The 16,491-nt window shown below is 40.7% G+C and overlaps 1 protein-coding gene across 6 annotated transcripts in view; it reads left to right on the top strand.

Moving 5' to 3' along the window:
• Positions 1-10,929, top strand: part of C3H2orf76 (chromosome 3 C2orf76 homolog) — a 63,300-nt gene extending 52,371 nt beyond the window's left edge. For all 6 annotated transcript variants that reach the window (XM_044242610.1, XM_044242611.1, XM_044242614.1 and 3 more), the window contains 2 exons: positions 2,396-2,477; positions 10,740-10,929. In XM_044242610.1, the coding sequence (XP_044098545.1) occupies positions 2,396-2,477; positions 10,740-10,816 (159 nt within the window). In that variant the 3' untranslated portion in view covers positions 10,817-10,929. The remainder of the gene's footprint in view (positions 1-2,395; positions 2,478-10,739) is intronic.
• The last annotated feature ends 5,562 nt before the right edge of the window (positions 10,930-16,491 follow it).

Raw genomic sequence — 16,491 nt, 5'->3', positions numbered from 1 at the left:
ACTCTCAGCGATCAGTAGCGTTCCTGTAAAGTGGTACACGACTACTCAGGAGCATTAGCGTTCCTGTAAAGTGGTACACGACTACTCGGGAGCATAGTTTAGTGACATCTGCCAGAATACAGTTGCATGTGCTTTCTGACCTAACGATTCCTCTTCTAGAACTTATGTAAAAAACTAGTACATAGGCAGAATGACACAGGTTATGAGCATGTTTGTTGCTGGGGTTTTTTTATGGTAGCAAGAAACGGAAACAACCTGAATGTCCATCCATGGGGACAGAGTGTGCGTGTGTGTGTGTGTGTGTGTATGTGTGTGTGTGTATCCCTTCAGTGGAACAGCTCACAGCCTTGGTAAATTGAGGCAGCTTGTGTACTGATTTTGCAAGATTTTAAGCTATATATTAAGAGGAAAAAGTCAGGAGTTAGAATATAACGTACAATAGGCTGCTATGTGTTTGAAAAAGTTTGCCTGCGCATTTCTGCCTACATGAATGTGTACAGAGACAGCCACTGGAAGTATTCGCCAGAATTAGCCTAACTTCTCTGGAAGAGAACTAGACCACCTGGTAGATAGGGCTTATGAGGAGACGTACTTTTCACTCTTCCCTATGTGCTTGGAGAATTTTGTATCATGAGTATGTGCTACCTATTCCAAAATTATTTTTTTGAAAGATTTTATTTATTAATTTGACAGAGTGTACAAGCAGGAGGAGCAGCAGGCAGAGGGAGAGGGAGAAGCAGGCTCCCTGCTGAGCAGGGACCCTGGTGTGGGACTCAGTCTCAGGACTCTGGAATCATGACCCGAGCCGAAGGCAGATGCTCAACCAATTGAGCCGCCCAGGAGCCCCTAAAATGATTTTTTTAAATAACGTTCTCCCCAACCTTTAATCTGTGTGCTTCAGAGGTCAAGCCCCTGCACTCTCTAGTGGGTGAAGTTGTGGACTGTGGAGCATGCCTTCTGGGCCTTCTATTTTAGCTGCTGAAGTGGCCTTTCTTTTCCCTCTTAGCCATATTCTAGAAATAGATGATGTTGCTGAGCAGCTGCATTCTGTTGACAGGTGGTACTGTGTATCCAACTAGTGGTTACCTCTGTGTGCTTTTTAGGGGCAGATATCCACTCAGAATCTTTTCCGATACTTACAGTGTTTAACTGGATTTGTAAATTCCACTGGAGGGCCAACTCATCCACTCCCACCCCAAACCTCATAGAGGAAGGTTACAGTCAGTATGACATGGGATTAAATTAATATGATGTGAGATCAAGTTAGTTAATATGACGTAGGTAGGACAAGGTTTTTAGATAAATGGGCTTTCAGCCATTCAGGTAAACTTGCTTCTCTCCAAAGTCAGGCTGGTCAGAGCTCAGGGGCCTCAGTTCTGTGTACTCTGGGCTAGCTGGTTGGCTGGCTTGCTTGCTTTCTTTCTCTATCCCCTCCCTCCCTCCCTCCCTTCCTTCCTTCCTTTTTTTTTTAAAGTGTCACGTATTTATTTATTTATTTATCATGCACTTAGAGCATGAATGGGGGTGGAAGGAGGAGGGAGTAGTAGAGGGAGAAGCAGACTCCTGGCTGAGCAGGAAGCCCGCCATGGGCTGGATCCCAGGACCCTGGGATCATGACCTGAGTGGAAGACAGACATTTAACCACCTCAGCCACCCAGGTGCCCCATCTAGGTCTGTGTCTTAACCTCTCTGACTCTTGGAATATTGTGAGGAAGAGACAATGACGATGACGATGAGGGCAACAGGCACAGCACAGCAGCTGACATGGAGAGGCCTTGCTCTGTGACTGACACTCTGTTACGGTTTTCTGTACTTCATCTCATTTCATCCTCACCACAGGGCAAAAGAGAAGATTCATACCTCTCCCCTTTTTTTAGAGTGAGAGATTGAGGGAGCAGGGTGTCCGGAGGGGGACAGGGACAGGGAGAGAAAGAATCTTAAACAGGCTCCACACCTAGCACAGAGCCTGCCATGCAGCTCCATCACACAGCCCTGGGATCATGACCTGAGCCGAAATCAAGAGTTGGATGCTTAACCGACTGAGTGACCTACACGCCCCCTCGCTTTTGTTTTTTTTAACGGAGGAGGAAACTGAGTCTTGGAGAGTCTGTGTGGTTCGTTGAGAACACACAGCGGGACATCAGTGGAACCCAAATTTCCATCCAGACCTGGCCCCAAAACTTTGTGCTAGGGTGCAGTTCCCCCAGCACTTACGGAGTGTGTGTACATGGTCAGCGCTCACATCCATTTGCTTCTGTCCCGACGATGATGGGAAGAGAATGTGACTTTGGTTACTGCTGTCACACAGGGTAAGAATTCTGTGTCTTTGAAACGTCTTAACCAAATACGAAGCACATACGAGTACTGATAAGATGCAGGTTTTCTTTCTTCCCAGACAAATGAGCTTGTGTTGAGCCTAGAAGACGACGACACGCTCATGCTGGAAGAAGACTGCACGCTGCGAGCTGCGGGAATTGGTGAGAAAGTGCGCCACGCGTTGCTGGAGGGGCACTCAACGTCCCCGGCCGCCTCACCGACGCCCGACGCCTGGCTGATTGTGTTTGCATAAGTTGCTGCAAAGTAAATGCTACCCTGGGTGCCCTTTACACTCCCTGATAATTATTCAGAGGAGGAGGACAAGAATGATGTACATTCAGATCATTTGACTGAGGGCAGGAGATAGCTGCTCTCCAAATGTGCAGAATGCAAATAGTTCTTTCCTGCAGGTCTGCTCAGAATCCTGCGGAGGGTTGTTTTAAGTGATTGACAGGCTATTACTCACTTAATAACCTACTTACTCTTATCAGCATCATTTGAATGGATGGTTTGAGAGAAATGGACCTGGTAGAACTAATGGGGAATAATGAACTGAGATGTTGTTTGTAGAAGGTGTAGCGCTGTTTCTAATAGTCCTCCCGACCGCTCAGGGCCACCCTGTTGTGGGATTTCAAACAGGAACCTCGCGTGTGCGCTTGAAAGGGGGCCTGAGTTAGCTTTTCAGCCTATAATGTGCAGGTAGTTCTATTTTAAAGAAATGCCATGTGGCGTGTTTTGTGACCATTAGGTGTCACTCTAATTCTGTGTATGTGCATCTGGAGATTCTCTGGCGGCTGGGAGCAAGGCTTTTCAGAGAGATGGGACTGTTGAAGGTGCTATGCCTTGTCGTACCTCTGTGGTCCATGACTCCAAGGAAACAGCACAAATCACACTTATTTTGTAATTATCCAGACACACTGGTTAAGGGGCACTCCAAGTGAGGTCCATGTTAGGAAGCTTGACTGTTTTTTTTGTTTTGTCTTCTTTTTTTTTGACAGGTGTTCTATTGAGTTATTTTAGTGACATATGTCAGGAATCCAGTTTTGAGTGACACATGTGCCTAAAGTGAGTTCCTGACAGGTCTTATTTATTTATTTTTAAAGATTTTATTTATTTATTTGACAGAGAGCATGCACGCATTAGTAGGGGGAGCAGCAGGCAGAGGGAGAGGAAGAAGCAGGCTCCCTGCTGAGTGGGGAGCCCAATGCAGACTCAGTCCCAGGGCCCTGGGATCATGACCCCAGCCCAAGGCAGCTGCTTCACTGAGTGAGACACCCAAGTGCCCCAGGTCTTCTAATTTAAATAGGATCCTAAATAACATGTTACAAAATCTTAAGCTTGTTTTCCTTGTTTGTCTACACTATTGGCTATTTTTAGTGTCTTTTCATAGCATAAATAAGTAAGGTAACTATTGCTCTTATTTGAAAACACAGTTTTTATTTTGCCATTTATTTCTTCACGTGCTGTTCTGTTATTATGGCAAATGGCACCTGTGTTACTGAGGCATGAGGCACCTAGAAGCTAGCCCCGCTTGTTGTTAAAACATAAAGCTGTAATTATTATAACAGACTGGTTTGGTATTGATGGAGGGATTAAAACCTCTGTGGAAAAGATCAGAAGGAAACTAAAAAAAGTAAGATCTCACAATATGATAAAGTTGTGACCTCTCAAATAAGTGGGGTAAGAATGAATTAGCCAGAAAATGATGTTAGGCCCGTTGCCAAAGCATTTGGGAAAATAAAATTTAAATCCTGTCTCGACCTTTATTCCAAAATAAATTGTTGATTGATTATATGTCATAGTGTAAGAAAAATCTTTTTTAAATAAAATGTAGCTTAGTAGTTTCATAATCTTGGGGAGAAGAGCTCTTCAAGCGTGACCTTGAAGGCAGAGCCCTAAAGCAGGGAGAAATGATAGATTTAATTCTGTAAATAGAGTTAAAGGAGAAGCACTAAACAATGAAAAAAATACTTCATATATGACAAAAAGTTATTAGCCTGAATTTATAAAAAACCCTCATAATTAGCTTGGAAAAAGGTAAAAAAAAAAATTTACTGATAAATGGCTAACCTATGAAAAATAGTTCAGCCTTATGAGTCCGGAGAGAAATGCACTATGAAGGTAGATGCTATTTTATATAGTGTACTAGGCTAGTGGTTAAGAATTAGAGACCAGAGGCAGAATGCATGGGTTTTCAAGCTTGATTCTGCCTCTTACAGGCTGGGTGACCTTGGACAAGCAGTCATTTGAAGACTAACAGACGTTAAAAAAAATTGGTAGTATCCAAGAGAGTGTTGGGAAGTGGATACCCTCTGGGTTTACTGTCAGGAATGTATACTACCTCTAACTTCCTGTCGGTCAGTTTGGCCAGTAAGACTTCCTCACTCTTAACTTCCTGTCGCATCTATTACCAGGCCAACAGGAGTATGCTTCCTCAAGCTCTGTGACTCCCCCAAGATTGAGATGTGCCTTCAAAGGGGTAACAAGGGTCTCTCACCTTCCCCATTGGTGAATCACTGATGTAGAGCTTTCTTTATTGCATGGAAATAGAATCTAGTATGTGATACCATTATTCGTAAATGTATATATTTGTGCATCTTATATGTGTATATGAAGAAAAGGTGATATAATGAAATTATAGAAGTATTTCTCTGGCTGGTGGCACTGCAAGCAATTGATTTCTTTTTTCTTTCTTGGTATTATTTAATTGTTCTTGTAATTTAAAATTTTTCTGTAGTTCCCATGTACTCTAAATAAAGGAACCAATTTTTTTTTTTAAAGAATATACTCCTACTACAGTTGGAGAAAATTGGTTTGAATGAGGGCTGTGTATTTTACTTATTTTGTGACTGTTCATAAGCCATTTAGTGTTGTTGAACTTCTGTTTTGATTTCTGTAAAACAAAACAGAAACCATTAAACCTGTTTCAGCGTGTTAAGAGTTGAGTGAAAAAAGCTAATGAAAACATCTGGAACGATGCATGAGGAGACCCTCAGAAATATGTATTTGGAAACCATTTTAGAGAAGGCAGCTGGCAAATGTTTTGGATTTATTAAAATACTGTGAGTTGTTGGCTTAACTGTTGTGACTTTCAGACTTGTGTAATGAATGATCTGTAAAGGTGAGAATCAAATCCATCTTTCTGTCATTCTTGTTGTAAGGCCGTGGGTCTTTGATGAGCATCACATTCTTGTCCTGAGTTCCCCACTGGTTCAGGGTGAACCCAGAACCTCACACTGCACACCCACCCCCCCGCCTTGGGCCCTGGCAAGCCCACAGCCCTGGTCTGGTGTGACTCTTGGCCCGGCTGGAGTGGCTTCCTCTCCGTGTCACCTGGAGCCACCATGCTGTGCCCTGGAGAAGCTTCACTTCCGCATGGGGAAGGAAGCTGTGCTCCCTGTGAGCCACAAGAAATTAGGAGTGGGAGTAGAGTTGTAAAAATGACACCTGCAGTGTGTGATTTTTCTGGGGAATTTCTCCTCCCTCGGTGCCTTGTCTGGTTAGGTTTTTAAGTGGTTGAAGAGAAGAATCCCAGGTCCTCGTGCTCCATTTTTCCCACTTGACCTTGCTTAGAGCTGTCACTCTGCCATCACAGCCAGTTGCCATGGGAACAACGCCAATGTAACAAATGTATCATTATGACTTTTCTGCAGAATTCATGAAAGGAAGAGGACTGTGAGGAGAGGGAAATTAGGGGAACAAACTTGTTTGAAGATCTCTTCTCTCACAGAGAAATTCTCCAGTTCCTGCCCTGGCCTTTTAACTGCCTTGCAGATCCCAATTGTATATTCTGTTCCCGACGTCAGGGCACACGTTCACTTGTGGACTCTGAGCTAAAAGACCTAAGGAAAAAGATGTGGGTTTTTTTTTTTTTGAAGGAAGAAGAAAGCTTTACTTAGCATTGTTATTTGTAAATGCAAAGGTTTTTATCTTGTCATTAATGATTGTAGTTTTACGGACTCGTTCCCCTAAGTGGTAAATTTGCATGTCAGTAATTTTAGGGTGCTGTTTTTATGTCTTTCCTTCAGCTACATTCTACTATTATCTTTTGAATCCTCTTTACTTAGGCAAAAAATGGTGGAGAGTAACTCTTTTCAGGCCCATTGTGTTTTACTGGAACTATTTTAAAACAAGATATAGTGGACCAAACCCTAAGTGCTTATCTGAGAGAAGAGTTTGTGTCAAACCAGATCCTGTAATCAGTCCAAAGCTCCCCTGTGGTCGGTTTTCATTTTATGTGTCAACTCATGCGGTCTGCCCACAACCAGAACCCTGACTTTGTGCCCAGCACCTTTTGATTCTCTCAGATGTACAGCTAATATTGCAGGATTCTTGGGCTCTCCTTTCTTTATCAGGATCGTGTTTGATTTGTGTTTCCTGAGTGTTCCAGGTGCCTTTCCCATTCTCTTTTGAGTAGCAATATCTTAGGGCATACATGCTCTCCTCCCTTAATGGCATCTTACAGGGGCTGTTCTTTACCTTAAACATCAAAGCCGTGGTAGTCTGGTGCTCAGGAAAGTATGTGGGGGGCCCAGGGAATTTGGGATTCCAGAACGGGGGTATGGATTGTTCTTCCTTTTTTACCCTCCCCTTACCACCATGGGAATCATAGGCCTGTGTCCAGTCCATCAAAAGTCAGATTTATTTTACTTTTTATTCTCTTCAAACTGTAGCTTGAAGTCCTCTCTGCCAGCTGATCTAAAAAACAGATGCTTGAAGCAAATATGAAATAAAGCACTGTGTTTGGGAACTCTTGGCTGGAGATGCCTTTGGTGTAAACTTAGAAATATAACTCAGCTGTGAGCACAGTTTTAATGATTCATAAATTCAGATTTTAGGAACCTTAGAAAGATAGGATATACTCTTGGATCAGGTGAGAAGGTGAAACTTTGTCCTTTTGGTCTCAGGTTGCTGCAGAAACCAGAACTCAGTGTTCCTGTATTTTTTTCCCCCAGTAATCTGTACTTATTATCACATTACAGCTTGTCTGATCATTAATTATCTGTACCATAGAGTCTGTGCACATGTCTCTGTCTCTCTTCTCAGACAACAGTTGCTGTGCCGAATACTACTTTGGTGCTACCTAGAATAGGCTAGGGACTTTGAAACTGTGCAAAAATCCTCACAGAGTTTTTTGGAATAAATTAGTTAGGAGCTTAAGTATATTGCCTTGAATTTTTCTTGAGCTTTTACGTTTAAAATTGGTTTTTCTTACATTCTTTTATTTAAAGGCATTATTATTTTCCTGTTAAAGGGGTGTATGTATATATGTGGCTGACCTGTTTGGACACATTATAAAATTATTAATTTCAGTGGCGCCTGGGTGGCTCAGTTAGTTAAGCATCTGCCTTTGGCTCGGGTCACAGTCTCAGGGTCCCGGGATCAAGCCCCACATGGGGGCTCCCTGCTCAGCGGGGAGTCTGTTTCTCCCTCTCCCTCTGCCTCTGGCCCCGACTCATGCTATCTCTCTCTAATAAATAAGATCTCAAAAAAAATTATTAATTTCATTTTCAGAGTTTGAAGGCCCTGGCTTGTGTTCCTTGCATTAAACTTGAAAGTCAATATTAAAATGGTGCACCGTATTTGGAGGGTTCTCACTCGAGTTCACTTGCTAGTAAGACAAAGGGATGAACCGGCAGTGTATTTATTGGATTTTAGATTTTACATTCATTTCGGATTCACACGCCGAGGCACTCTGCACCTGAGTGCACTGCGCCTGCAGCACATTTAATTTAAAATCAGGTGCCCTAGGGGACTGGCACGCAGTAGACGTCCTCGGGGTTCTTCTGGAGCCATTTTAAATAGAATTGGGGCAGCAAGAATTTAAGAGATAATGGTCAAAAGGTTGAGGATGTTGAGGTTCTGGAAAATCTTCTGTAATTTGTTTTCACTCCAATCGACAAGTAAATGCGTGGCATAAATGTAGGAAATCATTTTCAAACATTTTCAACAGAATTTTGCAGATTTTAAAAAGCATTCTGTTTGGTTTCTTCGAGGACCACATTACTTAAGTTTCAAGTACATTTTGTGTCTGACTTTTGAATGTTTATAGTAACCCATGTTGAACTTGTGTGCTATTTTCCAGTTTTTGAAGGGTGTCAATTTTATCAGCCCTCACAAAGTATTGGGACTGGAACCCATTTGTCAGTCTTGTCTTGTTGTTTTTGAAAAAAAGTATTCATCTGAAAATCTTTCTCTTAGGGGATCTCATTTTGAGCGTATATGAGAGATGGCGTATAAAAATACTTGAGAAGTAACGAATTGATCTATAAGTTAATTAGACCCAAGAAAACCTGCGTGGCAAAGCAAAAATGCTTTGTCAGTTATTTCTTTCCTTCAGCTTATTCTGAACCTGTTATTACCATACGGAGGAACTATACGATGTATTCGTTTCTCAAAAGGGGTACAGATAAATGTCAACAGCAGTAAGTGAAAATTGTAATTACAGTTAGTGTGTATTGAGCAAAGTGCTGCGTGGGCAAAGCACTGTGTAAAGTTCTGTATGTAAATAGCACATCGTGGATAAAACCCTGCATTGTGATTCTGAAGAACAGGGTGCTTTTAGCTCACTCTCCGTTTGGAGGATGATTAGAATCCCTTGCATATGATAGAGGTCTACCTTTGGGCTTGCTTCCCTTCAAAAAAGGAAACCCAGGAGCTTTTTATATATAAAGGAATAGATCTTAAGATACCTTCTCTCTGAATATTGAGTTTCCTGAAGCCCCCTTTCAACATTTTACTCATTCCAAGTGTGGAGCCTCTTAGCCATTCTTTAAAATGCTATTTTTGTGTAAAATTCAGCTGTACATGAACTTCCTGTTTGCCCAGGATTCATTTGTTTCCAGCCCCTCCCCACTGATTCTCAGCTTGTCACAGCCCTGTCTGCCACCCACCCACCCCCAGGCTCATTGTGCTGAGAGTTTGCAATCTGATTTTCATCAAGATTAATCTTCATTTAATCTTGAAGATGCAGTGGTCCTGGAATCAGAATTTGAGACTATGGGCGACTTTATTTTATAATTTGAGCACAGTAATGAGCACAGTAACTCATAATTGAGAAACAAGAAGTTTAATATCTTTTTATTTTTATTTTTTTTAGATTTTATTTATTTGACAGAGAGAGAGAGAGCACAAGCAGGGGGAGTAGGAGAGGGAGAAGCAGGCTCCCCGGGGAGCAGGGAGCACTACGCAGGACTCGATCCCATGACCCCAGGATCACAACCCCAGCCAGAGGCAGACACACAACCAACTGAGCCACCCAGTCGCCCCTAAATTTGATATTCTTAAAACCAACAAAAACCTTTTTTTTTTTTAGCTGACATGTCATGCTAAGCTCCTTAATTTCATTCTTTTGTGACAAATTCTAGTGATGAGATGAGTTCGGTAAACTAAGAGACCAGGGGTAATCCTTGGCATCTTTCCCTATTATCCTATTTATTTGGCGTGAAGAGTTTTTACTTGTCTGTTTTTAGAGGATATGTTAATTGAGTGATCGGTATTCATTACAAATAATCTCGTCTGTTTTCCTGTCGAGAGTCTGCAGGCCCTTTTGCTCTTTCTGTAAAAGCTAAGCAGACTGTATTAACTTCTGGTTTAATTTAAAAAAAAAAAAAAACGAACGTGGAACTTGTTGGCACACACCTCAAAGATCTGCATGTTTAATAATTGGAAGGCTCTCCATCAGATTTGTCTCCATTCTGAATTAATAATGTTGCTGACTTATTGTTTTAGAAGACGGAGTCCTTGACCTGCTAGGTTGAAAGAATTGTGACTGCTCTGCTCCTTTGCGGGTCCTTTAGCTGTGCCGTATCCCCTGTGAATAATTAGAGGTGTTTGAAGGTATTGCGGGAGAAGCCAATTTGTGTCTTTCACTTTGCATATTGTTGAAGCCTCATGAATTAGTCATAAGCAGGCAAAAAATTAACTTCTTCAGACACATATTTTGATGGGTCATGAGGGAGAATGTAAAGTGATCTGTAAAGTATTCTACTGATCCTCTAAGTATTAAATTATTATACCTACAGGCTAATTTCAAAGAGAAAAAAAACGTTTTTCCCTCCTCCTTCAGAACTGAGCAGCACATTTGGAAAAAAATAAACGTTTATTTTCTAGGATTGTTAAGAGGACTCTGACATGAGTAATTTTATGGTTTCCTGGAAACCAGTCTTGTACTCATTCTTGTTTTTAATTTCTTTTTGTATTTTTCTTTCTACTTTTAAATTATTTGAATTTTAAATTCTTACAGCGACAGCTGATACTTCTTGTTGATTTGGTGAAATGTGAAACCAAACAAGTAGTTCATCTTTCTCACTTTAGGCATCTGAAACACTGAATCAGAGTAATATGGATTTTAATGCTTGCTTAAAATCTAGTTTGACATTAAAATTTTTTTCCATTATCTTCTTTTTTTTTTTTTTTTCCAGCTCATGAAACTGAAATTGCATTCTTCTGTGAAGAAGATTATAAGAACTACAAAGCTAATCCCATTTCATCCTGGTGAAAACCTCTTGGGGGCTCTCTTTTTGCATACCTGTATTAAGCTCTTTATTCCACTAGTGAGTTTTGGAAATTGACAAATAAACTTAAAAATTAATCTCAGGCTCTGCTATGTGAGCTCAAGTCTGTGGTGTTTTCTCTTTCTGCAAGTCTGCTTTTTTTCTTTCTTTCTTGTTGTAAAACAATATAATATTTTTGAGAAAAACATTTTTTTTTAAAATGATAGAAATAGTTATTCAAAAATTATCATGGAGGGTGCCTGGGTGGCTCAGTTGGTTAAGTGTCTGCCTTCGACTCATCATGATCCCAGAGTCCTGGGGTGGAACCCCAGGTTGGGCTCCCTGCTCAGCAGGGAGTCTGCTTCCCTCTCTCCCTCTGCCCCCCCAGCCCCTGTTCATGCGCTCTCTTTCTCTCGCGCGCGCTCATAAAATCTTAAAAAGTCATCATGGAATGATGATTGGGTCTTTAGTCATAACTTACTTTTCTGAAATTAGGGGTTTCTTGGGTAGCTTACATGTCAGGTTCTTTAAAAAGATTATAAGACTAAGGTCATTCTGTTCATTTTATTTTTTTCTCACAGTTTCTCTTAAAGCCACTGTGCACTCTTACTGTCTGTGGTTAGCAGAGATTCTGAGTCTCTGATGACCACAAGTGCCATCTTTTTGCTCACAGTGATATGCTGCCATGCATGCATTGAATTATTTTATATTTTGGGGAGGTTTTCTGATGTAAGAGGTTTTCTTCTTTTCTTCTTTTCATATTTCAGCCCACACAAATAATGTGGCTGAATTTTTTTTTTTTTTTCTTTCCCCTGAGCTCTGTTCCCTTACTTCAGGAACACACTATAATAGAACCAAACTCATTTCTTTGGAGAGAGAAGGTAGCAGGATGTTTGTACTTCTGGAAGAAAATTGTTCATTGAGAATAAGTCTAAGCCATGGAAGATACATTCTTTCAAAATAATACAATACTCTTGATTCCTGATAAAGGCCAAGACCAATACCTGAAGACTAGTGATTTCAAAGGGGCCTCTCAGCCAGTGTGTATATCTAATCAGAACTCCTACAAGGTTAGTTGGCTCTAGAATTATTCTAAGAACCCTTAAAATTTCTTGTAGGGCAAATTGGTTTCATTGTGGTCGAGGCTAGCTTAAAAAAAAAAAAAAATCAGCTTTGAAAGTCTGGTTAACATAATCAGAATATGCTTTTTTTGCTTTTGCTTTTTTTTTTTTTTTTAAAGATTTTATTTATTCATTTGACAAAGAGAGACACAGTGAGAGAGTAAACACAAGCAAGGGGAGTGGGAGAGGGAGAAGCAGGCTCCATGCTGAGCAGGGAACATGATGCGGGGCTCGATCCCAGGACCCTGGGATCATGACCTGAGCTGAAGGCAGACGCTTAAGGACTGAACCACCCAGGCGCCCCTGTTTTTGCTTTGTTAAAAGATGTAGTAGAGCCTTATTTAAAACAGAAAACTTATTTTATTCATCATTTCATTCATTAAAAAAGGACCAATGACTGAGTCTTTTGGGGAGTTAAAGAATTAAATAAGACACAGTTTTTGCCTCACTGAGTGGGGAAAGATATTTAAGCAAGTGCTATAATGGCAGTGAGAACTGCTGTGGGAGCACTCATGGTGGGGTAGGTAGTTATGTGTGGGGTTAATTTTTATTTTAAAAGAGGTATCAGTTGAGCTTTTTCTTAAAAGGTTCAATAGGAATGTTTGCTTAGTAGAAAATAAGGGAAAGGCTTTTAGGAAAAGGGACCAGCATATGCAAAGGCAAAGCCCTGTGAGAGAGCTTGTGATTTTCTGTAAAGTACAGCTTTCGGTGTACTGGCGTTGGAAAGCCATTAGACCAGAGAGGAGGAGGAGAAGGCCAGAGAGGAGGTTGAGGTGGGCCTTGTCCCTCATGCCAAGGAGTTAGACATTTATCTAGTATCTAGGTAGTGGGGAGCCAGTGGAAAGATTGAAACAGATAAAATCATGTTGATTTGTGTTTTAGAAAGGGAGCTTTGACAGCCATGTCCCAATGGCAGAAAGAGAGTTGTCATGGGCCAGATGAAGACTGGAAGGCCTGACCTAGGGCCCGGCACAGGCGAAGGACAGGGGAGGAGACTTTTGTGAGATTGTGTCAACATTTGAGCATTATATAGCAAGCATCGTGCTGGGTGCTCTACATATATTATCTCATTTAATGTTGACCACAGCTCTTTAGTCTTGATAATATCCTATCTATTTATAGATAAAAAAAAAAAATTGGGGCCCAGAGAGGTAAAGTGGTTCACCAAAGCAGGGCAGGCATTGTAGTGGGATTGGAGCTGGGTGTGTCTCGAAGTCCTCACCTTGCCCCTTCTGCCCTGTGGTCTCTAATTAAAGACATGGGGTGGAGGGGCTGGTGGGTTCCTGGAACCTGGTGAATGCTGTGTGTAGAGGGTATAGCGGGGTTGGGGGGACTTTGGTGATGCTTGTTCGGGTGAGTGCCTCATGGTGATGACATTAACCCAAATAGGGAATTTAGTGAGTAGAACAGGTTAAAGCACACACCGTTTGCTCATTTTGCACACATTCAGTTTACACACATGTTTTTCTTTTCTAAGAAAAATTAAGTCTATCTTAACCTGTATATTTTCTTTTTTAACAAAAACACAAAAATATGCATATATAACCCTTTGTTCTGTTGTCTCTTTTCCCTATTAGACAGTTACATATAGTTTTAAGCACAGGCAGGAAAATAAAAAACAGACTTATATTATGACTAAAAAGGGCTATTACAAGGAATGGAAGATTGGTTCAAAACTTATAGAAAACTGATCAAAGTAATTCGCAAAGCCTACAGATTAAAGGAGAAAGAAATTATGGTTATCTCAATAGATGCCAAAAAAGCATTTAATGATCTGCAACCCATGACATGAATAAAAACTAAGACTAGAAGAGGATGCCCTTCACTTGATGAAAGATACCCACAAAAACTGCCTAATGGAGACGTGTTTTAAGCAGACCTATTAGGGAAGATACGGGACCAAGATGACCACTGTTGCCAGGACTATTTAGAATTGTTCCACAGGTCTTATTGTAGCCAATACAATAAGAAAAGTCATAAGATCCTGGAAAAAGCACAGATCCTGGATAGGAGGATGTAAGCCATTCATTTGCAGACAATAGGATTGCAAGAGGATCAACTGACACATTATGAGGAGTACTGAGAGACTTCCAGAGGGTTTGGTAGTGAACCTACATGTGCATAAAACCTACAGAAACGTTACTAGAGGATATAAAGACCTAAATAAAGAGACCTCCCGTGCTTATAGATGGAAGCTTTGGTATAGTAAAAACCTAGATTTATACTGCATCTGTAATTTAGTGTGACCTCCATCAAAATCCCAAAGGGTTTATACTGAAATTTGACAAACTGATTGAAAGATTCATTTGAAAAAGTAAGTATACAAAAGGAACCGAGATCACTTGGAGAAGCAAGAAGGAAGGGGGATTGCGTACCACATTGTCAAACTAGATCTTAAATGTGTAGTAATTAAAACAGTGGGGAGTGATACAGAAATAGACCAAAACAAACAAACAAAACACAAACAAAAAACAACCCCCAAAGGGATAGAATAGCAAAGTAAGCTGACTAATGTATATGGAGACATTATATAGTAAAGATATTTGTAAGAAAAGAAAGATATTTAGCACCTAGGCATTAAAAAAATGATTAAGGGTCCTACTTCCTACCATTCATTAAAATTTCAGATGGATTAAATAACATGAAAAATTAGATGATGTGCTGTTAGAGAAAAAAATGTGGATTATATTTATGACCATGGGATAAAGAAGTCCTCCCTAAAACACAAAAATGCAAATACTTGAATTGACTAAATTTGATTTATCTGTATGAATATCTAGCTCCTCCCCACCCAAAAAATCAAAGGTTGAAGGACAAAGATGGGGGGAAACTACTTGCACTCAGAAAGGAGACAAAGGATTAGTTTCCAGAATTTATGAATGACTCTTATAATAAGTCTATGAGAAAAGGACAAACATGCAGCAGAAAAAGACACATTTTATAGAGAAGTAGTTTATAAGAAAGGAAAGCTATATGACTTATAAACGTGAAAGGATGCACATCCTCTTGTTCAAGGAAATTCAAAACAACAGGATACATTTTCATTTGTCAAGTTGGCAAAGAGTAAAAAGGGTTTGGTAATAAGTATTGGCAGTGATGTGTGCCCACACTGCCAGTGGGAATATAAATTCGTGTACAGTCACTTAGGCAAGCAATTTGGCGTGCTATCTACTAAAATAACAAATGTGCAGATTCCATTGACCCAGAAGTTCCACTTCTTAGAATCTGACCCCAGGAAACCTCTCACCCACAGAAGGAGGCATTTAATAAGGGAATCCACCAAGGTGTAATTTGCTATAGAAAAAACCACTGTAAACGTCCTAACTGAAGTCAGTAGCAGAGTAGCCAAACAGATGATGGGATATCTATGTTCTCAACTAATTAATTTGAAACATTGAGAGACATATATCTTATTTGTGGACATGGGACCATCTTTGAGACATCCTGATGGATGGAATTGCAGAGAGACACAAACTGTGATATCATTGTTTAAAAGCACAAAATACCTATAGGTGTGCCTGGGTGGCCCAGTGGGTTAAGTGTGTCTGACTCTTGATCTCAGCTCAAGTCTTGATCTCAGGGTTGTGAGTTCAAGCCCCATGTTGGGCTCTGTACCGGGTTTGGAGCCTACTTTAAAAAAAAAACAAACTAATGTGTATATATGTGTACACGTATATGAGTATACACATTGTATACACATCTGCACATATGCAATAAAGCATATACACCAAATTGATCACATTGGTTACCTCTGGGGAGGGGACTAGTACTGGGAGGTGACAGTAGGAAAAGCCTCCTCTGTAGTGTTTATAAGGAGAATGTACTACTTGTGTTAAGAATTAGTAAAAACTAATACCTGTATAGAAGTTAAAAGAAGCAAGAAAAAATAGGCAATGGCCATTACCATTTTGGCATATTCTATCTAGGTTATTTCTTCTATATATGTTTTTCAGTGTTTCTGGTCTTTTTGGTGTGTTTTAAGTTACACAGGTCACCTGTGCTTTTTATTTATTTGACAAAGATGACAAGTAGGCAGAGAGGCAGATGGTGGGGTGGGGGGAGGAGCAGGCTCCCTGCTGAGCAGAGAGCCTGACATGGGGCTCAATCCCAGGACTCTGGGATCATAACCAGAGCTGAAGGCAGAGGCTGTAATCCACTGAGCCACCCAGGTGCCCCTTTAAAGACTTTTTTATATGTTTATTTGACAGAGAGAAAGAAGTGACAGAGGGAAAGTAAGAAGGGGGAATGGGAGAGGGAGAAGCAGGCTTCCCGTCAAGCAGGGAGTCCAATGTGGGTGGGATGCTATCCCAGGACCCTGGAAGGCAGCCGCTTTAACCAACTGAGCCACCCAGGTGCCCTCACCTCTGCTTTTTAAAAACAACCAACTCTAAGATGATGTGAAAATCCCCTTCTTCAAAGATCACTGTTTTGCATAGCCCGTTAGTCCATACATTTTTATGCACAGATGTCATTATTTAAAATTATTTAGCATTCTAAAACACTATCCTTTGATATTTAAAATGTATCATTAAATATAGTTGAGGTGTCTCATTTTCCTT

The sequence above is a fragment of the Neovison vison genome, chromosome 3, assembly GCF_020171115.1.
Source record: "Neovison vison isolate M4711 chromosome 3, ASM_NN_V1, whole genome shotgun sequence".
NCBI classification, from domain to species: Eukaryota; Metazoa; Chordata; class Mammalia; order Carnivora; family Mustelidae; genus Neogale; species Neogale vison.
Note: the sequence above shows the minus strand (reverse complement) of the source record. Positions and strands in the feature narration are given on the sequence as shown.